Here is a 24,570-nt window from a genome sequence, read left to right as displayed (position 1 = left end):
TTTTGAGAAAAACGAGTCAAAATTGTGACGTCAAAATGAGAAGATACAAAGTGCACAGGAGCCGAGTGTCATGTGACCAAGGCTCCAGTGAAGGAGGCCCAGTTTGTATCTCAAAATGGCAACTTTTTATGTCATAATTATGAATTACCATTGGGATATTTTTTCTTTCGGTGTCGGAAACAGGCTTCCTTGGGGGGAGGGGGTATATATTTTACACGTAACAGTCCACCTGGTATTATTGTATCTGTAAAAGTGTCACGAAATCTGCTATTATTATTTATTATTTTATATTTATATTTAAATATTTTATATTTAAATATTTTATATTTAAATATTTTATATTTAAATATAAAATATTTAAATATAAAATATTTAAATATTTTAATTTTTATTGTTATTATTATTATTATTATTATTATTATTATTATTATTAGTATTATTATTGTGTCCCTTTTTTCAGGAGCACTTTGTAAACAACAGACCACATCAAATAACAAAATTGATAAAACCATCAAAAGGTTGGCTCAGGCCATGATGCCAGTTCGTATGTTGAGTTTAAATGAAATACTTTGGAAAGAACGGACGGGCCGTATTCAAACACTTGGCGGGCCGGATGTGGCCCCCGGGCCGTAGTTTGCCCACCCCTGGACTAGATAGTACTCTGTCTTGTGACAATGAAAAAAACTAAATTTGCTTTACTTTTCATGTCTTTTGCTCACTATGATCCATAAACATGCACCCCACCCCCACTGATAGATTGCAGTCCTGTGGGAAACTGCTGCTGTAAACTCCAAGCACAGGAATATTCCCACTAAAAGAAGGCATGTTTTCCCTACCATCCCGTCCCATTCTCGACCGCCAGCTCCAGCTCCGTCTCGAAAACCTGGCAGGACTGCGGCCTGAAGAGGATGTCCACGTTGCACCCGGCCAAGGGGGGCAGCACACCTCCGCATGGTTCCACAAAGAGCTGCACACACCAGTGTTGAGCCGAAATCATCACACATGTGCGTGTGTGTGTGTGTGTGTGTGTGTGCGTGTGTACCTGCACTTCCTGGCTTTCATCTTGACTCCTGTGCACCTCCTCCAGCGTCCAGGAGGCCTCCAGGTGAGTGGGGTTGTTGAGGTAGATCTGCACCTGGCTTTCCTCCCCCAGTCGTACGAGGCCAAAGTCAACACTGGGAGTGTTGATGGTCACGCTGGGACCCTTGGAAACATGGACGATGAATGATCATGAATACAAGTCTCAGGGAATTCCTGCATGTTCATGCCGACCTTGAAGGTGACCTCCACGGCCAGGGCGACGGGCTCCTTGCGATGCTGGATGTGGCAGAGCAGACTGCTGACTACCTTCTCCGCTTTCCCCCCCGTTACGATCAGATTGAAAGCAAAACACTCCTTCTCGTCTGGAGGAGAACAAAGACGTCAGCCCGGACTCCTCCTGCAGCTCGGACCAACATCTTGGTGACTCGCCTATTTTGCCAGAAGATGGCTCCACTTCTATTCTGTGACAGCTGCTGCTCATCTTCTCCCATTGGAAGAAGACTGACGTTTTGCTGTAATTCCACATCTGAAACACACGCAATACCAAGCACATGAGTGACATTCAGGGCGGCACGGCGGTCTGGTGGTTAGTGCGCAGACCTCACAGCTAGGAGACCAGGGTTCAATTCCCACCCTCGGCCATCTCTGTGTGGAGTTTGCATGTTCTCCCCGTGCATGCGTGGGTTTTCTCCGGGTACTCCGGTTTCCTCCCACATTCCAAAAACATGCTAGGTTAATTGGCCACTCCTAATTGTCCATAGGTATGAATGTGAGTGTGAATGGTTGTTTGTCTATATGTGCCCTGTGATTGGCTACCCCGCCTCTCGCCCGAAGACAGCTGGGATAAGCACCCCCGCGACCCTCGTGAGGAAAAAGCGGTAGAAAATGAATGAATGAATGAATGAGTGACATTCAAAGTGCATGGGCCGCCAGGGAATAATAAGACGCAGCAGGAGGGATCACTGTCACTATATTTAAGGGGTGTTCCGCCTCATTTGCACGTGCTTGAAAATGCGTCATTCATTTAGTCCTGTGGGAAACACGGAATGCTTACCTTAAAAAGCCGCCGGGTGGTGGTGAAAATAAAAACCTCCCCCGGGATGACGACAGCGTAGGGTTCCAGCAGGATGTGGAAGGGCTCCGTCGACCCCTTGACTTCTATCTCCATGACGGTGGCATCGCCCACCTTGGAGCCCACGCGCACAGGCTGGAGGACGCCGCTTGGTCAAGACACATCGTCGAGAGCCAGGTCAGTGTCTGGTGATGGGTTCAGGTCCCACAGCCAAGATGATGACCTTACCCCTCGTCGCACTCGAATGGCAGCTGGGGGACGTCGCTCAGGACTAAATGGAGGACGCTGTGGTAATCCTGCATCTGCGACGGGTCAACAAAAACGTGGATAATTCACCTGCATACTTTTTATTTCATTTATTTCACAAGATCTGTTTGTATTTTAGTTTCATGGAGAAGTGGAAAGAAGGAGCATCGCGGACGATCTCCTACCTCTTTGGGACAGAAGGCGACCATGAACTCTCGGTCCTGGCAGGGTGCTAGAATTCCAGACAAGGGGCTGACGTGGAAAACCTCGTCCCTGTCGTGGTTGTACTGGAAGTGGGAGGGGTCAGGGAGTTCGCCCGGCAGCAGCGGCAGGAGGTTGGGCTTCATGACCTGCCAGTGGAAAGGCAGCTCCAGGTGGCTTCAGGAAAGATAACGCCGATCAGTCGGTGGAATCGTACAAAGTACGCTCGGTCATTTACTTCATCAATTATGTAAAAAGTAAAAAATGACCGATAAACACAGTCATGTCTTTATTATGTGTGTATTTGTGTTGTGTAAAATGAATAGTACGACAAAGAAACACAATAAGTGGATATTCTTATCACTCACCAACATAACTGTTAGTGCGAATGGCGATTAATCATGATGAATTAATTAGACAAATGTGATTCAATGATGTGACAGCATCTGGTAATGACGTAGTACCGAGAGTACTGAGAGCGCGTACTTACACATTGTTTCTGATGACCACCATCTTGTGCTGCCCCGAGTGAGGGTTGCACGAGTCAAAGCGGATGAAGTGGTCTGCAGTGATGTCGTGGACCTCCCCCAACACCAGGGGCTGCTCCTTCCCCGTCACGGACAGCAGCTCCAGGGCGATGAGCTGGCCCTCACCTTGGACACAAGCAGAGCGTGTTGGGGGCTCGAACGCGTGACGTGCAAACACGTCTCACCTTGAAGAGAAATGTCCTTGACCTGGCAGTTGTCGCACGCGATGGTGAAAATCTCACGACTCTTTTCCGTGGTCGTGGGGAAGAAAACCACCTGCAAGGAGAGCCACGCAGGGGGGGGCGGTGAGGTGAGCTGAATAGCACCAGGCTGGTGAACGGCCTCACCTCCACTATGGTGGCCTCCCCGGGCTGCAGGGCAAAGAAAGACGGGCTGATGGCAAAGGGGGGCTGGTCGGAATAACTACCAGCGACCACCGACTGAAGCATGAAAATAAGAGACATGAGATATGATATTAGATCATGTGAGATATGAAGGGCGGTTGAACGTTCACCCGGGGGTTGGTGGCCGGCCACTGGTTCTTTGGGATGATACAGAAGGTCCCAGCACTCAGACCCACGTTCTGACATGGGAACTCCACACATTTTACTCCCCCGATGAGGCAATAACCGCATTCCAGAACACTTGGCACTGCAACGAGATCGTAGCATCAATCGTGGCAACCACCCACCAGCGAGGGACTGCAGTCCAAGGCTTGGAGACTTACACGTGAGAACGGGTGGGGGTCTCCGGGCCTCCAGAGGGACCACCAGCAGATGCTCACCCTGACTTTCTACCACGATGAAATCCTCGTAGTCCCCCAGGGAGTCCGGAGCGAAGTGCACGGTGAACTTGCAGCTCATGCCTGGAGCGACCGTGCCGCCCTCGCCGGGGAACCTCCCTGCGAAGGAACAGGAAGACGCAAGTCAAAAGAGCGTGTCAGGTGACATGAAGTGTTTTTATGGAAAAACTGGAACCTTTTTTTGACGTGGTTAGAGCATTTATATCCTCTTCCTTATATCGCAGCGGGTTACATTTCAACATTAGAAAAATAAATCACTGGCTAATAATAATAATAATAATAATAAATATTGTCTGAGGGTTGCACACTGAAATTTAAATTAAATTAATTTAAATTATTAAATTATTAAATTATTAAATTATTAAATTATTAAATTGTTAAATTGTTAAATTGTTAAATTGTTAAATTATTAAATTATTAAACTATTAAATTATTAAATTATTAAATTATCATTTTTAAAGCTTTTAATTATAATCAGTGGGCAGCACGGCGGTCAAGTGGTTAGCGCGCAGACCTCACAGCTAAGGAGACCAGGGTTCAACCCCACCCTCGGCCATCTCTGTTTTCTCCGGGTACTCCGGTTTCCTCCCACATTCCAAAAACATGCTAGGTTAATTAGCCACTCCAAATTGTCCATAGGTATGAATGTGAGTGTGAATGGTTGTTTGTCTATATGTGCCCTGTGATTGGCTGGCGACCAGTCCGGGGTGTACCCCGCCTCTCGCCTGAAGACAGCTGGGATAGGCTCCAGCACCCCCGCGACCCTCGTGAGGATAAGCGGTTGAAAATGAATGAATGAATTATAATTAGTTACTAATATCAGTAATTGAAAGCCTCAGCATGCGCTCACCTAGCCCAATGGTGAAGTAGGAAGTGCTAGGAGGAATGACTCGCACGTCTCGGCAGGAAGACGTCACATTTTTTAACTCCAGTGTTGTCTAGGAAAGAAGAAGATGGAACAACAAATTGTCGTGGATGTCGTTGAAAATACGGAAAGGATAGGCGAGCATACCTCGTACACACGGCCTACACTGTAGGTGCTAAAAAGGACAACTGGAGGATTGGCCAGGAAGACCTGAATGGGATCTTTGGGGCTGAGGATGGCAAACATATATGTAAGAGTATATTTATGTCTTGTTTGCATCATCATAAAAAAAAGAGGCAGTGAGCGTACCCTTCCTCTCCCGTCTCCTCCCTCCTGGGATCTGTCTTCAAGCCTTGGATGAGGGAAGTGCCGCCCCTCCCGTGGGTTTTTGGAGAAAGGAAGCGCGGGTTTTGGAGGATGCGCTGCCTTTCTTTCATCCTCTGGAGTTTTTCAAAGCCCTCGGCCCGATCCTCCGCACTCGGCTCATCCTTCCATTTGGGTCGAGGTTTGCTCTGCAGATGTTCCACCCAGAGTGAGAGTGAGATTCCTTGCTGAGAAGAAGACGCATCAATCCAGTCCTCACCTCGGGGGACCTCGCCGTGCACTTGGTGGCCACTGAGCTGCAGTCCCGGGTCTGGGTGAGCTCAGACTCCCTTCTGTCTCTCCTTCTCAGGTCGCCCCAACCATCCTGCATGTCGCCGGGCTGCGTGTGCATGGTGGAGGCGAAGGTGGGTCTGGTAAGATCTGGCTTCACTGAAAGGAAAAGTGATAACAGATAAGTGAAAGACTGATTCCACCTCTGGATAGGACGTAGGAAGGAAAGGTGCTCAGGTACCAACTGCTGGGGCCTTCATTTGGATTTTTTGTGGCGTTAAATAGTCCAGCGGCGAAAGTAGGTTGTTAGCTTGGAGAAGACCTTCATCGATATGCCAGACAAAGGCTGACTTGACTGAAGGACACAAAGTAAGAATCAGACATGAAAAAAAGCGTAAGAAGGTTTGCGTTTCCACCTGATGGGAGAGCCTGGAGATCCTCGACATCTCTGAACTGCTCCTTCATCCTCTCCAAGGCTTGCCTCTCTGTGGCGGCCGCCTCCGCTCGGGCCTGAATGATGTGGCTCTCCAGCATGTTTGCCTCGTTTATGCACCGGTTGTATTCTGTACGAACCTGCAGTATTACAATATTACAGTATTACAATACTAGAATATCATGGCACAGGAGAACTTCAGCTACCTGCTGGAGCTCTTGGATGTATCTGTCGTGAAAGCTGCTTCTCCCCTTTGTCTTTATCAGGTTGCATGGCGTCAGTTCTTTGTAGAACTCCTTAAAGGTGCTCGCCAACACAGGAGAAATATCCTTGGACACATGGAAGCAATGCGAGGCATACCATGATTAGATGCTACATCACATTCATATTTATAAATATATCTATTTTGGCTTACCTGTGATTTTGCTGAAGCAGGTGTGTGACTGTCCATTGACAGATCACAATGTGACGTTTGGGGCTCCTGTGGCTCCTCCAGCATGACTGACTCACAAATGACAAAACCAGCCAAAAAAACACCCACTTAGCTAGCTAGCTAACGACTAGCTAACTAGCTACTTTGGTTAATAGTTTTTATACAACACGTAAAGTTAGGTGAGATGCACATTTGTAGTTTGTTGGGACATGTTAAATCCTCAGTGACACAAAGAGCTACCTTGTGTACTTTGAAGGTGAGACAGCTATGACGTCACACTGGCCGCTACCTGTTGTTATGACGACGGCCCCCACTGTCCGTTCGTCTAATAACCTGCACCAAAAGAACAAGTCGTGTAAACTTGTAGTACAAGTTTGGCTATTTGATTTGAAACACGCGTTTTTCATCGCAATGGTAGTTAGATATACTCACAGGTGGAGTACTTTCTTGTGGCGCACTGCATGTCGGGATATCCTAGTCCCGATGGGAACTTTAGCACACACCTGAGTACTGAAAAACAGTATTTTTGCTTGTTGTTGTTGCTTAGTTATGGTACGACTCCGCAACAACTGAGACGACAAATGAGGGAGAATTTTAAAAGACGACCTGAGTTTCCGTGTTAGCTTAACCATTTGAATTATACACCGATGCTAGTTGCTAATGCTAACATAATAGTGGACCACGTCTGGCAGCCATATTTGTGTACGATGAGTTGCCATAGCAATGACTAAATGTACCGAGAGTACTGAGGTAGAGGTACATTATATATTCTCTGAACGTTGAAATTATGTACTTTCCATTTTATGGGTCTAAGAATGTAGCTCATTCGACTGAAAGTTATTTTCTGATAACTAAATTTATGTATGAACTGCAAGTTTCAGCACTACTTTTTTGAGCCAACAGGGGGCGGTATATCGCCAGAATAGTCATCAAACATTTATTTAAATCACGCTGTGATTTGAAACAACCATGGTTATCACGTCTTACTGTGTCCAAATCAAGCAAGAAGGTTGTTTTAGGAAGGTAACTACATGTAACTAACGAGAATATGCAAATAATTCTAGACAAATGGCACACATTTGCATGCATACAAATTGGCATGCTCTCATTTGGGATGGAGGAAATGTAGAACAGGAATAGAAACCTTTTCCACCAATCCAAACCACAAGTAAAGTGTCAAGGTGGTGCAGAGGTTAACCAGTTTACAGATGCAATCAGATGCACAACAATTGTCATGGCATTTGATTTCTTTCCCATCATCCATCTGGAAAGGGGAGGGGTCGTCGGGGTACATCCGTATGATGACAGTCAACTCAAACAAAAGCCTAGACTGTGTGGCCCTGGAGTGGGACTCTCAGAGGGGCTTTTGTTGAGGCCGCCTTGTGGCTGCCCGTGTTTTCACAAGCCTTGAACAAGCGGGACAGTTCATGAGTCTGGCGGCTGGCCCCAATCTGGGGACGCACAAAGAGGCGTGTGTGCGCGAGTCTTTTTCATGGAATCACGCTTATTAACTTCAAACGCAGCCATTACGGCGGCAGAGTGATGAAACACGGCCTCTGTTCTGTCAGCGACTCTAATAAGGGTTAAGACCGCGGGGGTGTTGCTATGACAACTATGGGGGGGGCCGTCTTTGCAGAAATAACCTTTGGTCCATGGCGCTGTGCATGTAGTGTAAAAAGATGAGAGGGGGCGGGGCTAAACCACACCCGCTGACTCCAAACACAAGCACGACTTGGGCGACACCCTTTCAGCTGCTGAGATCTCCATGCGAACCCTGATGAGATACGGTACCTGCATGGGGCCCTTGGGAGCATGGTGAAGGATCTCAACTGCACCTTTATCCAGATTTGCACCAAAAGGCAAGGCTGCGTCTTCTCTGAATGGATTTCAGAGTCCTGCTGACGAGAAAAACAAACACCCTCATCAGTAACAACCAACTAGTACACAGGGGGCCATCCCTCGGGCGGATGACATCACAAGGTGACCTTGTTGACCTTGTTAGTGTTAGTCAACCACCAGTGTGCACCACACACACACACACGCAGGAATGCAGCGTATCATAATAGAAGAGAATTCCACGCTACTCTGCTCTCTGGGAGTGTGCATGAAAGCAGTCAGACCGGTGGAGCAGTGGGTGTGGGCTGGACCCGGCCCATATAGAGCGGGCGGGCCAGCGGCAGCTGAGCACTGCGCCTCAGAGTGGGGCAAAGTCAAGTCCCGCTCCCCTGCGGGATAACACAAGTTTTACGGTGCCGATCGTGGACTTTCATCCCCCAGCACACATCTGGGAGCCAGGGCGGAATGGAGGCCAACGGGACCGCCGGGCGACACGGTGAGTGATTCCACCTCTGATGAAACGCCGTTTCATGGAAACAGGGTTCAAACAACAACATGAGCAGGTTAGACGGAAGTATTCAAGAAACATGTTGACGTGTGTGCTTAGCATGTTGGTGATCACGCTGAGGGCTGATTCCAACATTCTGGCATCGAACATGTCATCTCCAGTCAGCCACATGGGTGTTATGTCACAGCCAGTCAAAAACAAGCATGCTATTAAATAAATAGTCCTTTTTAAACATTAATTTTTTTTAATATATACTTTTTTAACATATACTTTTCTTCATTTATTTTATATATATATTTTATTTTCTATTTTTAACTAAGAAAATGTATTTGTTTTTATCTTTATGATCCAAAGGATTTTATGAGAAGGTATTTATTAAGGCGCATGTCAAATAAATGACTTATGCATATAAATAAGATGACCATAAACTCACATATTTCGCTTCTAACTGTGCAATGAACATCAAGGAGAAAGATTGCTCAATTTTACATGAAAATAAGTCAGTTATATCAGTCCAAATGACATATTTTAACATCATTTCGGACCTGCTGTCCGCAACCCACTGTGGGTCCCGACCCACCAGTGGAACACACAATGTAACTGTACCACACACTGAAAACAACACTATTTTCGGACAAGTCTATGACCTGCAAAGCATGCTGGGAACGTCCTGTCAGGGAAGCGTGGGCCTGGACTTCCCAGCATGCCTTGTGGGCGGAGCGGATTGACTGCGTGTACTGTAACAAAGGACATGGGTTGTCCCCCAATAAACATGGAGATTAGAAGCTCTGCCTATAAATAAAAATGTTTTGATCAAAGTAGGCGGATCATAACTCCACGTATGAAATAATGAAGAGTCCAATTACACGTGAAAATTGCACTAAATATGTCCTGGGCATGGACATATTCTTCTCCAGATCCATTGCAATCATTTCTTCCACATTTTGAGTTGGGTAAAAAGTTTATAAAGTTGCCATTTTGAGTCATCCACTGCCTTGCTAAAGTGACTCATAACTCGGAGGTCACGTGTCAGACTTAGTCTCCTCCTCCAACATATAAACAACCTTTATCTACAACGAATTACATCCTATAAGTGTATTTTGCGCCATTGCTGCGGCAGATAGCGCCAATAAGAGGGGAGAGAAAAAAAGAGCAAGACAAGCGAACTTGGACCCGCCCAGGGACGGACATACGTGCTCTTTCTTGCTTTTTTCCTCCCTCTCGGAACATGGATGCAAGGTTCCTGCAAGTCCTGGCTAGGTCATCGGTTAGCGCGTAAAGGAAAGTCAACAACAACAACAAACAAACAAATAAAGACATCGTCATGTCTTGCTTGAAAAGTAAGTCTAAAAGGACGCAATCCGAGGAAAGGGTTCATCGGAGGAAAGTGAAGAAAGTCGCACAAGAGAACGGGAAACGTCTCGGTGAGTGAGACCTCCACCCATCTCTAAAAACTCTCTCAGCACGAATCAAAGATCGTGTGTAAAGCTGCAGAAGTCACTTTAACGCACTTTTAAGTTGTTGTTGTTGTGACCAGGGGTGTGTGTGTGAGAGAGAGATAGATAGATAGATAGAGAGATAGAGAGAGAGAGGGTTTCCTCCTCCTTGCCTGCAGCTATGCATTCTTAGTGAGAGTCCGGACCAAGACAGGATGATCATGCACTCACCGTGATACCTGCCTGTGACGTGGCCTGTGGGAAAGAACGTGGGTGGAGGCGAGTACCGAGTGGACCTGGAAGACAACCAAGTTCATTGGCTCAAACTTTTTGGTGATATTTCATGCAAAAAGTTGGAAAAATTTGCTCTTATTATTATTATTATTAATTTATTATTTTTATTTTTCATTATTATTAATTTATTATTATTTTTATTATCATCAACTTCACTCTGCTTTTTTCACATTTTTCCCCAAATATTTCAACTTTATTCTCATAATATTCTAATTTCCCCCAAACCTAATTTTACAAAAATGACAACTTTATTTAGTTGTCTTTGTGTTATTATTATTGTAATTATTTTGCCTGTGTACTTTGTGCAGGAAGTGGGGGTTTCTTAGGTATTTGTTGTTGACCCCCATTTCAAACATTTGATTTGGATGCAAGTTTGTCGCTGACACAAAATGAAAATGCTGATAACCTCGTGTGTAATAACATCATGAGGTGATGATACATTTCTTCTCTCCTGGGAGGGGGGCGGGGGGGGACCATAATGGCGATGTGGCCCACACTGAGAAAGTCAGAAAGTGAGACGCTAAGGCGGTGGTTTAGAAAGCAAACAACCCTGAAAGACATCATTCAGGGCCAAAGCCACTTCTCCATGCGTCAGTGTTGCTTTTTACAAGTTGTGATGGAAAAGGCCAGTCACCCCCCCCCCCCCCCAAAAAAAAAAAAAAAAAACTCAAAAATCTCCATGTTCCTAGCAATTTAGTGTCAACACAACGAGCAGACGTGTCGTGACAAGGAGTTGTCAGCTGGAAACATCTGCCGTTCTTTCATGTGCTTCCTGTTAGCTAGGAGTCACAAGAGCTGCTGCTCGTTCATGGAAACAGAAACCAGCAAAGGAGTGGGCTGCCGAGCGTCTTGTCGGCCCCGCCCACAGGAAGACATGTGATCAGAGCGTCGGAGGCGCACTCTGGGTGGAAAAGAAATGTCAGCAATGTTGTGATTCTTCCTACGACCCCGAGCAGAGAGCCGCTGTCCCGACACGCCCTCCTCCGGATGATACTCGCTCAGGAGTCAGGAGTCAGGAGTCGTTCTCGGCAAACGACTCACTCCCTGACTTTTAAAAGTGCCGCAATCAGCACATTCCTTCACTCCTTTTATCTTGCGGCTAATAGAGGATTACTCTCCAACCCTGAGGCGGTTAGCATGACTAAAGCGTGTCAAGACACGCCCCCAGCGGGCACCCGGGACCAAATCCACGTCCAGCATGATGATACAAAACCCGGTTGCCCCCATGACACTCCTGGTGTGTGATGTCAGTGTTGTGGTTTGCAGGTTTGGAGGATGACCCGGATCTGCATTTCCTGCTGGCTGGCGGTCCTCTGACCAAGGTTCGATCCCGCTCCTGGCAGAAGGTTCGCGTGTACAAGCTGCAGGAGGACTGCAAGACGGTGTGGTACGAGTCCAACAAGTTGTTCAAGCGCAAGCAGACGTGTGAGTGCTGAGCTGTTCGTGTTCTTGTCTTGCGGTCCGCTCCAAAGATTTGATTGTGGGGGAAATACTTGAACTTTTCTTCGGGAGATTTTTCCCGTTTGCGTTCCACGCCTCCGGATGAAGACTTTCGGTCCAAATTCCCAAGAGAACCAAAGTATTGTCTGATTGCTAGCGGTCAGCTGAGCATGCGTTTGGGTGTGTTTCTCTTCCTCCCTCGCCCCCGCCCCCCTTCATCTGACCTTTAGACATGTGGGTCGTTGTTGTGTGGACATGGAGGAGTCATGTGATTCCAAGCCTGCTAAGCTCTGACTTTTGACTGTTTTGTCCTGCGGCTGATGACGTCACGCGTGCGCTTCCGTGCTGTAAGCTAGCCCACAATGAAGAGACGAGGGGCCTCAAAGCCACGGCGGGACAGGGGGGGGGGCTGGATGGGAAGAGAATGGAAGGGTTTCCAGCCGTGTTGTTGTCGTCTGGTGTGCACGTTTCATCATGCATGTTCTTCATGTGTTACCTCTCTGTGACGCAGTCTCCATCGATGACGTGGACTCGGTTCGCAATGGCCGCCAGTCAGAAGGTCTCAACAAGCACACCAACCCGACCGAGGAGGATCGCTGCTTCTCCATCGTCTTCAAGGGCCGCAAGAAGGTCCTGGACCTGATGGCCGGCGACGAACAGGAAGCCAACCGTTGGGTCAAAGCCCTCAATAAGGTCATCAGCAACATGCGCAACCTCAGCCGCCAGCAGAAGAGCGAGCAGTATCCTTGACGGGGGAAGGGAGATGTTCTTTGAATGTTAGCGGTGGAGTCCTTGCATCTCTGCGCCAGCTGGATCATCAACTGCATGCGGAAAGCGGACAAGAACGACGACAACAAAATGAACCTGAAGGAGCTCAAGCGCTTCCTGAGACACATCAACATAGAAGTGGACGACACCTACGCCGAAGAACTCTTTAAGGTGAGTTCCTCTTGAGTTCTTCAAAGAAAACGTCCAAACTAAACCAGGTGTCTTCTAGAAATGCGACCATTCCAACTCGGGCTCCCTGGAAGACTCGGAGATCAAGCACTTCTACGACCTGCTGACCCATCGGGAGGAGATTGACGTCATCTACGGCAACTACGCCCAAACCGAGGCTCACATGAACGTCCGGGATTTCCTCAACTTCCTGTTGAACGAGCAGAGGGAGGAGGCCACCGCGGCAGACGCCGTCAGACTCATGGACAAATACGAGATGGATGAAACAGGTTGGAGGGTGAAAGACCCTTTGGAGACTTTGTGGAAGATTCCTAACTTTCTGTCCCTGCAGCCAAACAGAAGAAGCAACTGACCAAAGATGGCTTCCTGATGTACCTCCAAAGCGAAGACTGCGCCGTCTTCAACCCCGCCCACAAGGCGGTGTACCAGGACATGAGCCAGCCCCTCAACCACTACTACATCTCCTCCTCGCATAACACCTATCTCACCAAAGACCAACTCAAAGGGCCCAGCAGCACCGAGGCCTACATCAGGTAGACTACAAACAACGGCTGGGGGCCGTTCCATGCTCAAGTGCAGAGAGTACCAGGCTTATTTTTGTTACCATTCAGAGCTCTGATGAAGAGCTGTCGCTGTGTGGAGCTGGACTGCTGGGACGGCGCCAACGGAGAGCCCGTCATCTACCACGGCTACACGCTCACCTCCAAAATCCTCTTCAGGGACGTCATCCAAGCCATCAGAGACTACGCCTTCAAGGTGCGGCCATCTTGCACATATCCTAGCTAGACATTAGCATTAACAAAACAATATCTCAATGCTCTTTCACATTCTTACTCCGAATTGCTAGCTAGCAATTGTTAGCCACACAAAGGGAAAGGTTAGCATGCTACAGAGCAGGTTAGCCTGAGAGGCTATAGACACTCACGGCAAGGTGGCACCTCCGTTCCAAACAAACAAGCGCTGCCGTGTCTTGCAGACGTCCGACTACCCGGTCATCCTGTCCTTGGAGAACCACTGCAGCGTGGAACAGCAGAGGCTCATGGCCCATCACATGATCTCCATCCTGGGGGACGCCTTGGTCACGAAGCCCCTGGGGGGAAACCTGCCCACCGCCTTCCCCTCGCCTCAGGTGTGGAACATTGAAGTGAAGTGGAACATGAAGTGTAACAGTAACTGTAACAGACATTGAGTAGCATTCCCTGTAACAGTGTAACAGACAATGTTACCATTCAGAGTACCCTGTAGTATAACATGTAGTATAACATTGAGTAACATTCAGTGTAACGGTGTGATATTTAGTCTAACATGCAATTGACAACATATTTACATTGAGTGTAACACTGAGTGTAAATATCCAGTGTAACGTGCGGTGTAACTGAGTGTAACACGGGTAAACCTTAACTTAGGATGACCACACCCAAACATTCCATCTCTGTTCACAATCACTACATTTGAGAAGAAGCACGGCCAAGTATTAGCGTCGCATTCCACAGCTGCTGCATGAAGCCCCGGTGGATCAGAATGGCCGCTTGTGGCATTTCTGGCCCCGCACGGAAATATGATGGCGTTGGCGTGTAGCTTTCGGTTTCATGTCTCAGCTTTGGTGTTTCATTTGTAGGAGCTGAAGGGCAAGTTCCTCGTCAAGGGAAAGCGGCTAAATAAACTGGACGCGGCGTTCAGCTACAACAACAACAACGCCATGGAGGAGGGCACCGTGTCCGAGGAGGACGAGGCCGCGGAGCAGGAGAACGGCCAGAAAGCCCAACAAAAGGCGTGACAAAGTTGTCCTCTCGTGGAAGTAGATAGTCCTGTTGTGTAATACGTGATCTTTTGCTGCTTTTCCTCCAGAAATCCAAGATCAAACTGGCCAGGGAGCTGTCAGACATTGTCATCTACTGCAAGAGCGTCCACTTCAATGGCTTCGAACACGCCAGGGAAAACCTGGAGTTCTACGAGATGTCGTCCTTCAAGGAGAGCAAAGCCTTCAACCTGGCCGATGGCTCAGGTGAGCACCCGCCAACGCTTCTCAGCACCACAGGAAGCGTGTTGTGTGTTGATGCTTCCACGCAACGCTTGCAGCCACCGCCTTCATCCGCCACAACACGGACAAGCTCAGCAGGATCTACCCCGCCGGCTCCAGAACCGACTCCTCCAACTACAATCCGGTGCCCATGTGGAACGCCGGCTGTCAAATAGGTACACACACACACACGTGACCTACGGCAACCTGACTCCGCCCCCGCTGGCTGCGCAGTAACCACCTTTTGATTGGCAGTGGCCCTCAACTTCCAGACGCCCTACAAAGAGATGCACATCAACCAGGGACGCTTCCTACCCAACGGCGCCTGCGGATACATCCTGAAACCAGAGTTCCAGAGAGCCGCGTCCACGGACTTTGACCCCAACGTGCTGTCCAGGGGAGCCTGGTTGAAGCAAAAGAGGCTTCATGTCATGGTGACACTTTCAGCTTTTCATAGTAGACACACACGGCTAACTACACTTGTACACACTCACAACTGACACAGCACATAATATCTACAATTATGTCTATTATTATGCCTTTACAAACACAATTTTTCAACTGTAGCTAAGGTTTGTCTTGCCTTCTCAATGAAAAACAGCGCCAGCTAGCATTCTTGTTTGTTTGCTACACCCACGGCTTCCTCTGTGTCAGGTTCAGGTCCATTACAGCCTCCAAGACTCACTATCGCCCTCTACGGTACAATCTGGTACTGCAGCACATACCGTGTATGACAGGAGGCGGCTGTTTTTCAGTAGCTATTCAAAAACACCAGCCAAAGATCCTCTATATTAGTGAAGTGCGATACTATTGATTTTTTTTTCAGCTAATAAGATTTTCTTTCAGAGGAACAGGCTGGGATTGGTGATACCATTACTGTAAAAGTACACCTACATTTTAAAAGTAGTGTTTTTCAAATCATAGCATAGCACATAAGATAAATAATAATATTATAATATAAAATAATATAATAAATATTACACCAAATATTTGGTGTATATTATAAGAAAATAAATAATACAACTTGAAATAAATGAAAATCTATTATTACAGTGAAACTCACAATTATTCTTTACACTGCGTTGCTGTTCAGGATGTACGTTACCTCGAATGACTGAAGTATCAAAATATGGATATTTTGATTCATCTTAGGTGATCTCAGCTCAGCAGCTTCCCAAACTCAACGTGGAGAAGCAGAAGTCCATCGTGGATCCTCTGGTGAGACTGGAGATCTACGGCGTGCCGGCAGACAACGCCAGCAAGGAGACGCACTACATTGGCAATAACGGTGAGCAACACACACACACACACACACACACACACACACACGTGTTGGCGCGTGTGTTTTGACGGACGATCCCTCCTCCAGGGTTCAACCCCATGTGGAACGAACGCTTCCACTTTGACATCCACGTTCCTGAGCTGGCCGTGGTGAGATTTGTGGTGGAGGATTACGACGCCACGTCGCAGAATGATCTCATCGGACAGTACTGCCTGCCGCTCACTTCTGTACAGAACGGTACCGAATATACTGCACTCGTATCAAGACCAAAGTACTGAGTACTAGTTTCATTTCAGACCTCACAGATTAGGATTTCTCTCAAAACCTAGCATTAGAATGGAAAATGTAGCCTGTTAGCACACAGCAAAGTAGCGTAGCGGAGCTTGGAAGATTGTTTATCCGGTTATGTCACATTTGCACTGTTGCTAGGCAGAATTCCTGAGGTTGAATTTAATTGCCATCGTTCTCTGGGCACAAGATGCCTTCAAGATGTTTCACACTTTTAAGAGTAGAAAATGTGCAGCTACTCACCACTAATCAATCCTATTGACCCACAGCTACTCACCACTAATCAATCCTATTGATCCACAGCTACTCACCACTAATCAATCCTATTGACCCACAGCTACTCACCACTAATCAATCCTATTGATCCACAGCTACTCACCACTAATCAATCCTAATGACCCACAGACATTGCTATATGTGCACTTCATGCAAAAACCATGACATGTTTTTTTGTGACACCTTTTCCAGGATATCGCCACGTGCCGCTCCTGAACAAGAACGGAGACATCATCGCCTCGTCGGGCCTGTTTGTGCACATCATGGTCCTGGATGGCGAGTAGGCGTCCTGTCACGCGCCGGTCTCCGCAGTCACCATCTTTGGACATCTTCAGTGCTTTCGATGGCAAAGCCAGGATGAACACGTGAAAGTCCAGGCTGGAAAGGAAGGAAGTGATCATTAATTTATACTGACAAGTGTTCTTCTGCCGTACTAAGGCTTTGATAACCCGTGTGGATAATCTCCGTATGAAAGTCCAATGATGTCCCCGGGACTCATTGAAGTGCCAGCGAGCCTCTGATTGAGTACATCATCATTTATCATCTTTATTTTCGTATACAACATCATTCCAATTGCATGGCTGCCTTGTTTTACACCAGCGTTCCAATAAAAGCAAGTACGTCTCTCGTGGTTATGATGTATAATATTCATCTAAATGAGGTATTAAAGGAACAATTAGTCTGCATCTGCAATTAGGCTGATTGGAATCAGCGGCTATAAAAACCACTGCTCATCTGTCGCTGTCGTTAGCGTTAGCATCATCCGACAGGTCGGACACGTTTGTGACGTCCTCGCTCAGAAAAGTCCCGCTTTCTTTTTCAGCTCCTTCTGCCGCCACTCGGCCAGGTGCTGAAAGTCCAGGCGGTTGGTTCCCAGCAGCCTCTCGAAGTCCGCATCGGTCAGGTGGTCCTGAGGTCGCACAGGAGAGACGTCACTGCTGCTGCCCCCTACTGGGGAACCATTGTCACTGCAGCACAAGACACCGCCGCCCACCCACCTCTTTACGGCAGGGGTCCACGCCCTCCGGGAGCTCAGAAGGATCCTTGTTGATGAGGAGCTCGGGGTCCACACACTTCCCAGGACCCCTGGCTTTAAAGGAGGGGGACACGGGGGACCGGAGCGTCGGGCTGGTGGCGTGAGGAGATGTGTCACCAAAATGGCTCCTGTAGAACGGCGGGGGGCTCATGGGCCCTCCTGGGGCTCGGTAACCACCCCCGCCTGTGCCCACAGGGCCCGAATCCAACTGAGTCTCATTGAGGCTCTGCGGGATGGAGAGGAGAACATCAGATGGAAAGGCCCACACAATCCGTTTAGTTCAAACTAAATCATGGAAAGTGAATTCATGGGTTCTTAATGATCAGAAGTGTCCAAAATCCTCATCCATCTGGTCCACTAGTCCCATCAGTGACTTACTAGGCTGATCTGTGAGAGAGAAGCTTCATCGTTCAGCTTTTTCTTCATCTGCTCATAGGAGTTTCCTCCCTGTGGACAGGATCCTCATGTGAGTTCCTCTGTGATGTTTCCTTCTTTCCTACCGGGAGCGGGTTCTTCTCCAACTTACACTCCACTTGTGGGGATCCCAGGCGTTGAACCAGCCGGTGAAAGTGGGCGGCTCAAAGCCCTGCTTGATGAAGACCACGGGCGTGTCCGGGTCGCGGTCCGCCGGGTGCGTCCTGAGGTACTCCAGGGCGCTGTTCCACGCCTCCTTGGTCTCGTGCTGGTTGGCGGAGTTCCCCACCCACAGGAAAATCTGAGGATATGATGACAATCACTCTTGATTGTTTTATTTCACCTTGGACGAGTGAGGCGGCCATAAAGATGCGTAGACTGGCTGCTGTAATACCAGGGTGTACCTGAGGGGGCAGCAGTGAGTCACCAGCAAAGTGCTTTATCTGTCTCTCCACCAGGTATTTCTCTCTGGTGCTTTTGGCTTCCACTTCCTTCTCACTGCTTTCTCTCCTTTTTCTTGTTTCACGGCCTTTTTAGAAGGGCCAATAAAGGCCGCATGTGGCCCCCGGGCCGTACCTTGGCCCCCCCCGTCCTAAACCAAGCGTAAAGCTCTCACCTCCTCCCAGGTGTCCAGCAGCATCACGTCCTCCTCGTCCAGGTCGCTTTGGGCGAAGTCGTCCACCTCGGTCATCCGAAAGCGTCCCGTCTGATTGGAGCATTCAAAGAGGCGGGGACTGTGAAGAGGCTCCTCCCTCTGCAGGCTGACAAGAAAAGCACTCATTTGGAGTACCGCCATGGTGCCGCTTAAGCTAGTCTGTTAGCCCGCATGTCATTCCTGCATCGGAATTGCATTTTACCTCCTGTCGCTGGCGTAGGGGGCCTTCCCTCCCAGGGCCACCCAGAAGTCCGCGGGCTCCTGCCCCTCCATCACCACCTGCTTGTCCTGCTTGGACAGCACGTCAGAAATGGCTCTCCCCATCACCCTCTCGTCTCCGTTGCAACCCTGCAGGAAGCAAAGAATCCACCCGCTGACGTTTGAGGCCTTCAGGAGCGCCGCCCTCGGCCCCGGGAGCACCGACCTTTCCGTACCACAGGTAGCACGAGTGCTCCGCCTTCAGCAGGAAGACGTCGTTGGTGTTGAGGGACGCCGCCCGGGCCTGCACCTCCGTGGCTTTCGTGTTCACCTCGCTGGTGCCCCTCACCTGGAACAGCCTGACTCCACCCACTGGGTTGGCCACGCCGGGTCTGCCGGTGCCACCCTGCACACGGACGCGCCAACAGCTTCAGTATTTCATCTTAGTTTGCTTTTGGTGTCATTGTGGAACATGGAGGTGTCAGGAGGAGAACGCGGACCTCAAAGATGATGAGTTTGCCTTTGAAGATGGCCAGGAAGTGGCGGGGCTCCTTCCCCATGACCACGCGCACCTGCACGGGGGCGCCATTGTACTTGTTGTCCACGCTGACGGCCTGATAGGCGCAAGCGGTCACCTCATCTTTGGTGGCGTGGCGCCCCTGCCGGTGAGGGAGGATCGTTTAAAAGAAGGTTGACCCCCGCCTGAGGGGGAGGGGCGGCTGGCAACAAACCTGCCACATGTAAAGAATGTGCTGCTCCCTGCTGGACACGCGGTACGTGTACAGGACCAGGTAGCAGTCTCCGCCGTAGAACTGGCCGTACGTGCTGGGCTTCACGTCCGCCAGCTCCAGATTCTCGATGCGCCACACCTGAGACATGAGGAGACAAGTCAGATGGGAAAGGACGGGAAGGGGACGGGAAGAGACGGGAAAGGGACGGAAGGGGACCATAGCCCACCTTGACGTCCCCCGAGCCGTCATCCACCATTCGCTGCTGGGCCGCCAGCTCGGGACGAGCGTGAAGCTCCATCACATCAAACTTCACCTGGTCCACCTTGGCTGGGGGGTGGGACAGGGGGGCATGCTTGAGTTAAAGGTGTTATCTAACAATGGCGGCGTGTCGGACGAGGTGGAGGCTACCTATCTTCCCCAAAGCGTGCGTGGAGCCCAGACCCTGCGTTTGGTACTTGTCCCTCCAGGACTTGAAGAGGTGCTTGAACATGGCCGACTCTCCTCCCTCGGACATCACCTCCACGCTGGTGCTCGCTGGGTAGTTCTTGGCCTTGATGTAACCCTGCGTGGGACACAACCACGACCAGCCTGATGAATCTTGACTGTCCAAGGACAGGAGGACTTTGGTACCAGACATGGGCGGGGACTAATGTCCTGATCAGATTTACAACCTGGTGTAAGCTAACGCTCCCCCTCTGGAGGAGCGGTCTGGTCCGGGGCCAGGAACGCCCGAGCATCCCTACCTACCCCCAGTTCTGACCACTCACCACTGCCCTGTTGAGAGCCCCCCGCCGCTCCTCCTTGGAGGCGTCCTTTCCTTTCCACACCATCACGCTGGAGCCTCGGTGGTCCAAGATGTAGCAGTCCTGCCAAACATGAGCGTCAGCTCCGAGAGTGAACGCATGAGAGTTCCGAGAGTAAACGTAAACGTAGCTTACAGAAGACTGAAGCAGGTCCTGCGTTAGCGGCTGCGAGGCCACCTCGTGGATCACCAGGTTGCCGTTGGCGTCGAAGACACTGAGGAGAAGCAGCAGGCGTGTGAAGATGCGTGGTGTCATCTTCATCATCACATGATCATCATCTTACTGGTAGAGCCGGACGCCGGCGTTCTGCGCTCGCTGGGCGTCATCGTCGTCAGGAACGGCGGCCTTCAGCGAGCCGCTCCTCGGCCCGAGCACCGCCGTCATCATCTTCATCAGCTCGGGCGAGTCGCGCTCGTCTCCGCCCTCCACCACGCCCACCTGAGCCCGCCCGCCTCGCTCCCTGTCACGGATCTCCTGAGCGAGCAAGGTGGCCTGGAAGATGGAGGAGATCATATTTGGCTATTTTGGGACCAGATGGACCCCATAAAGGAGTCCCAGCAGGAAGTCCACCCACCTTGAGTTTCTCTCTCCTGTTGCTGCGGTCCCCGTTCCACTGCACGATGACTTTGCCCATGTCCAGCAGGAAGATGTCGCCCGTGTTGAAGCTGCTCCACGACACCTCCACCTGTGTCCGCACACCTTCAGGTCACTCAAACAGTCCTCACCGTGAAACAACAATAGCCAACGGTGCCATGCGTTGCCATGACAACGCAGTAGCAACAAAGCTACGCATACGGCTTGACACCGTTTCTCATTTGGACATCATGTGGCTGACTGGAGCACGCCGTACCTCCATGGCCGTCACGTGCTTCCGCCCTTTGACGTGCAGCAAACGCAGCACGTTGTAGGCGTTGGTGTCCACGTGGTTGAAACCTGAGGCCACGCCCCCCTTCTTGTAGCTGTGGAGACATCAAGCAAAGTTCAACTGCCATAAACGAGCACGTCGATGCATTTATTCACCGCAGTTCAATGCTCACATAATACACTCCACTTAGGAATAATAAATCATAGAAAATATAAATATATATATAATATAATATACATAATAATGAAGTACAAAATGTAGTCATTAAATGATGATAAAATATATTGTATAATAATAATAATTAGCATTTGTTATATAGTAAATAGAAGGTATTACACTAAAAATGGTAAAATGTGATTATTAGGAGGAATGGAAGTATTCTGCCCGGCAACACAATGAAATTGGCGTGGGACTCACATGAGGCCATTTTTGAAGTACCCTCTGAAGCGAGGCGACTCGTAACCCTGCACCTCCCTGTGCTGGACGGGCGCCCCCCCCAGGTACTCGTCCAGCTGGCTGACGTAGACGGCGGCGGCGCCCTGCTCGTCCTGGGACGAAGCCTTCCCGATCCAGTAGTGGATGTCCGCCTGACTTCCTCCTTTGTTGTCACTCATCTGGGGGGGGGCAGACACAGGAGGATGGAAAATTTCTAGGATGGGGGGGGTGTCTGAGGGGTGTGATGTTTGCGCCTCACATGCAGGACGATGTAGCAGTCCCCCTCAAAGAAGTTACCAAAGCTCTGGGGGGGAACCGGAACCATCTGGAGCTTCTGTTGGACGTTGGATGGAGGACAGGAGATTGGATGAAAGGTTGCAACCTTGGCTTTGACGCATGACTCACGTTTATGGTCCACATCTGCAGGCCCGCCTTTCTCTTGACGCTCCTGAACGCATCTTCACTGGAATCGTTCATCGTCCTGATGCTCTAAAACACACACACACACACACACACCTTTATTTACATTTCATTACTCGGGTAAAGTACAGTGGGCCTACCTTCACTGATTAGTTGCTTTCTCAAATATTATTTTTAATACTTTAATATTTGTGAATATTAAAAAGCAAAAAATATGCTCAAAACAAATATTTTTTAAAAAATTTAATTAATCATGAATTAATTAAATTAATCACAGAAATATAAACTAAATAAATTCTAACTTATAGAAAGAAATAATAGAAAAAATGAATAAATTGCTAGTTTTTTGCCATGAAGGACAGGAAAATGGAATTATGTTATTAAGTATAGAGTATGAAGAAAGTGTTAAAAAATATTTAAAAAACTATATATATACATTAAAAAAAATAATATATATATATATATATATACATAAAAAAAAAATATATATATATATATATATATATAAATGTGACAGTATGTGACAGTAGCCCCTCTGAAATGAAAAAAAGAAGCGAGTTATTAATGAAGTAAAAATCCCATTGATTGATATGAGAGTGTTTCACTGTTGGGTGTTGAAGTCTATTTCCTGTCTGTGCTGATGGGGGCGTGGCGGCGGAGACGTTTGATTGGATGACAGCCGTGTTGATGACAACGCTGCCGCAGGAGACAGATGGCGGCCCGCTGACCGCACGTAACATCCTGACAACACTTTCTCATCGCTCGCCCTTCATTCACATGCTGGTAACACACACACGGACACACACACACACACACACACACACACAGTGAAGAGAAAATGGCACACGAAGAGAAGGTGTGTGTCCGATGAAGATAAGATACTAAGAGTTGGCCTGGCGCCATGGATTCCAACCACCTGAGAGAAAGACGCCGAGGCTCCAAACGGAGGACACGCATCAAAGGTTCAAAGGTCGTCTTTGTCTTGCATGAAGAAGTTGGCCCAGGAAAAGACTTGCCGGGACATTTCCTGACAATGAAGCCAGGAACGTCACCCCTCATTGAGGGCCATGATGATGCGTTCATGCTCCATCTTGGCAATCATTCATACACTGTGATAGATGCATCTTATTATTATTATTTCTATTTTATGATATAGATTGGTAAGCGTCCTCTCTGCAGTATTTCTACACTGATCATAACCCAAGACAACCTAAGGCAATTTCACTTGTGGACCAATAAAGTCCTATGATATATGACCCCCCCTCCCACCCACACACACACACACACACACACTAGAAGTCTAAAGTGTAAAGTGCATGGATTAGATATGAGATGTGTGTATTTGTACAGAATAAGAATAAAGGCTGCCGTGAATGAAATGATGTTTGCTGTCTGAGTGATAGAAGAATAAAAAGGGAGCAGGTGTGTGTTTGTGTGTGTGTGTGTGTGTGTGTGTGTGTGTGTGTGTTCCATTAAAGAGAAATGAAAAAGCGCAACAGGAAGGACTGGTTCCATTTCAATGACTTCCCATCCAGCCATCCACACCACATCCATCGTTCAGACGCCAATTTCCACCTGCAAGCTAAAAATAATCCAACACAGCAGAAAGACTAAAGCGGACTACAAGAGAGGGATCTTCTATGGCTGGAATTCCCGGGAAATAGAATGCAAAACGGAGCTTTTCTACCTACCTGGTGTTGCCTTCTCTGCTCTGCACGTTAATCTGGTCCTTGTGTAAAAACAATCAGCTCTTTACCTGCTGTGCCGTCTGTGTGTACTTGTGTGTACTTGTGTGTGTACTCCTGTGTGTGTGCGTGGGGGCTGGCTGTATTTACCTCCACACCCACTCATGAACACACCTGCAATTTCCTGTCCTCATGTTGACTAAAGCGTAGATCATATTGTTGCCTAACGCCGCCTCCATGAAGGCTTCTTTCATGGAGATATAACGCCATATAAGTACTGTGATATTCATACATGTACTGTAATACGCTATAGTAGTATAATCATCATGTACAGTACATTTTATGGATGAATGAATCCTTCCAATAAATCAGCATGATATGATTTAAATATGATGTATAATATATGATATAATATATTGAATCAATATGTGCAACGTCAGCAGTTGTTGCTATGGATGGATGATGATGGATGATTGCATCATTCTTATGGGTTTACCATACGATGACAAAGTACGGCCAGACATCCAGTAGCAGCATGTTTGTCATTTGAGGAGGCTAACTATACTGTGATTGGCTAGCAGCAGGTGTACCTAATCAAGTGTCTTCTGATGCAGAGGATAAAAAGTTGTTCTTACCTTCACCGATGACTTTTCCCTGCTGGACTCCATCATCATGGTGGTCATCCAGATGAAGCTGTGTCCACGTCCGAGAAGAAGAGGCCGGCCGGAGGAAGGCTTCCCACCAAGAGTGGAAGCTGGAAGAAAAGGATCAGCAAAG

General features: G+C 48.4%; 3 protein-coding genes across 13 annotated transcripts in view; 1 reads left to right on the top strand and 2 right to left on the bottom strand.

Annotated features, from left to right (window-relative positions):
* Positions 1-10,812, bottom strand: part of dlec1 (DLEC1 cilia and flagella associated protein) — a 15,706-nt gene extending 4,894 nt beyond the window's left edge. Inside the window, exons 1-24 of one of the 10 annotated variants that reach the window (XM_058060314.1) lie at positions 10,226-10,812; positions 8,006-8,109; positions 6,647-6,724; positions 6,504-6,547; positions 6,197-6,282; positions 5,988-6,110; positions 5,765-5,921; positions 5,590-5,703; positions 5,338-5,507; positions 5,064-5,266; positions 4,902-4,983; positions 4,740-4,827; positions 3,815-3,988; positions 3,602-3,738; positions 3,435-3,527; positions 3,273-3,363; positions 3,051-3,213; positions 2,545-2,737; positions 2,342-2,415; positions 2,096-2,261; positions 1,471-1,567; positions 1,273-1,403; positions 1,043-1,204; positions 837-967 (exon numbers count right to left, since the gene is read on the bottom strand). In XM_058060314.1, coding sequence (XP_057916297.1) covers positions 837-967; positions 1,043-1,204; positions 1,273-1,403; positions 1,471-1,567; positions 2,096-2,261; positions 2,342-2,415; positions 2,545-2,737; positions 3,051-3,213; positions 3,273-3,363; positions 3,435-3,527; positions 3,602-3,738; positions 3,815-3,988; positions 4,740-4,827; positions 4,902-4,983; positions 5,064-5,266; positions 5,338-5,507; positions 5,590-5,703; positions 5,765-5,921; positions 5,988-6,110; positions 6,197-6,282; positions 6,504-6,547; positions 6,647-6,724; positions 8,006-8,028 — 2,780 coding nt within the window. In that variant the 5' untranslated portion in view covers positions 8,029-8,109; positions 10,226-10,812. Of the gene's footprint in view, positions 1-836; positions 968-1,042; positions 1,205-1,272; positions 1,404-1,470; positions 1,568-2,095; positions 2,262-2,341; positions 2,416-2,544; positions 2,738-3,050; positions 3,214-3,272; positions 3,364-3,434; positions 3,528-3,601; positions 3,739-3,814; positions 3,989-4,739; positions 4,828-4,901; positions 4,984-5,063; positions 5,267-5,337; positions 5,508-5,589; positions 5,704-5,764; positions 5,922-5,987; positions 6,111-6,196; positions 6,283-6,454; positions 6,986-7,920; positions 8,230-10,225 lie in introns of those variants that run through there. The other 9 variants (XM_058060313.1, XM_058060316.1, XM_058060320.1 and 6 more) reach the window with 9 other exon arrangements.
* Positions 8,383-17,182, top strand: plcd1a (phospholipase C, delta 1a). Of its 2 annotated transcripts, none has more exons than XM_058060334.1 (15): positions 8,383-8,546; positions 11,555-11,713; positions 12,240-12,468; positions 12,538-12,667; positions 12,726-12,954; positions 13,017-13,218; positions 13,297-13,441; positions 13,662-13,814; positions 14,304-14,456; positions 14,534-14,690; positions 14,765-14,881; positions 14,961-15,139; positions 15,858-15,993; positions 16,075-16,224; positions 16,744-17,182. In XM_058060334.1, the coding sequence occupies exons 1-15, from the start codon at positions 8,516-8,518 to the stop codon at positions 16,833-16,835; spliced, it is 2,262 nt and encodes a 753-aa protein (XP_057916317.1). In that variant the 5' UTR covers positions 8,383-8,515; the 3' UTR covers positions 16,836-17,182. The 2 variants fall into 2 exon arrangements, with proteins under 2 accessions (XP_057916317.1, XP_057916316.1); XM_058060333.1 differs by lacking the exon at positions 8,383-8,546 and adding an exon at positions 9,661-9,982.
* Positions 10,225-24,570, bottom strand: vill (villin-like). Its single transcript, XM_058060331.1, has 21 exons — positions 24,429-24,570; positions 22,094-22,177; positions 21,948-22,022; positions 21,671-21,867; positions 21,239-21,347; positions 20,963-21,073; positions 20,672-20,880; positions 20,524-20,602; positions 20,353-20,451; positions 19,994-20,147; positions 19,812-19,912; positions 19,586-19,723; positions 19,355-19,513; positions 19,081-19,260; positions 18,859-19,004; positions 18,618-18,762; positions 18,114-18,302; positions 17,966-18,034; positions 17,550-17,813; positions 15,811-17,461; positions 10,225-10,290 (listed from the first exon to the last, which is right to left on the bottom strand). The coding sequence occupies exons 1-20, from the start codon at positions 24,474-24,476 to the stop codon at positions 17,348-17,350; spliced, it is 2,670 nt and encodes an 889-aa protein (XP_057916314.1). The 5' UTR covers positions 24,477-24,570; the 3' UTR covers positions 10,225-10,290; positions 15,811-17,347.

The sequence above is a fragment of the Doryrhamphus excisus genome, chromosome 21, assembly GCF_030265055.1.
Source record: "Doryrhamphus excisus isolate RoL2022-K1 chromosome 21, RoL_Dexc_1.0, whole genome shotgun sequence".
Taxonomy (NCBI): domain Eukaryota; kingdom Metazoa; phylum Chordata; class Actinopteri; order Syngnathiformes; family Syngnathidae; genus Doryrhamphus; species Doryrhamphus excisus.
This window is presented reverse-complemented; position numbering and strand designations above follow the sequence as displayed.

Excerpts from the sequence above, each read along its gene's own strand:
- vill (XM_058060331.1), bottom strand. The coding sequence starts at position 24,476 with ATGACCACCATGATGATGGAGTCCAGCAGGGAAAAGTCATCGGTGAAG. Across the intron at positions 20,881-20,962 it reads ACAGGAGAGAGAAACTCAAG|GCCACCTTGCTCGCTCAGGA; the intron begins GTGGGTGGACTT and ends TCCATCTTCCAG. Across the intron at positions 17,814-17,965 it reads CTCTCTCACAGATCAGCCTA|AGCCTCAATGAGACTCAGTT; the intron begins GTAAGTCACTGA and ends TCCATCCCGCAG.
- plcd1a (XM_058060333.1), top strand. The coding sequence starts at position 9,883 with ATGTCTTGCTTGAAAAGTAAGTCTAAAAGGACGCAATCCGAGGAAAGG. Across the intron at positions 13,442-13,661 it reads TCAGAGACTACGCCTTCAAG|ACGTCCGACTACCCGGTCAT; the intron begins GTGCGGCCATCT and ends CGTGTCTTGCAG. Across the intron at positions 13,815-14,303 it reads CCGCCTTCCCCTCGCCTCAG|GAGCTGAAGGGCAAGTTCCT; the intron begins GTGTGGAACATT and ends TTTCATTTGTAG.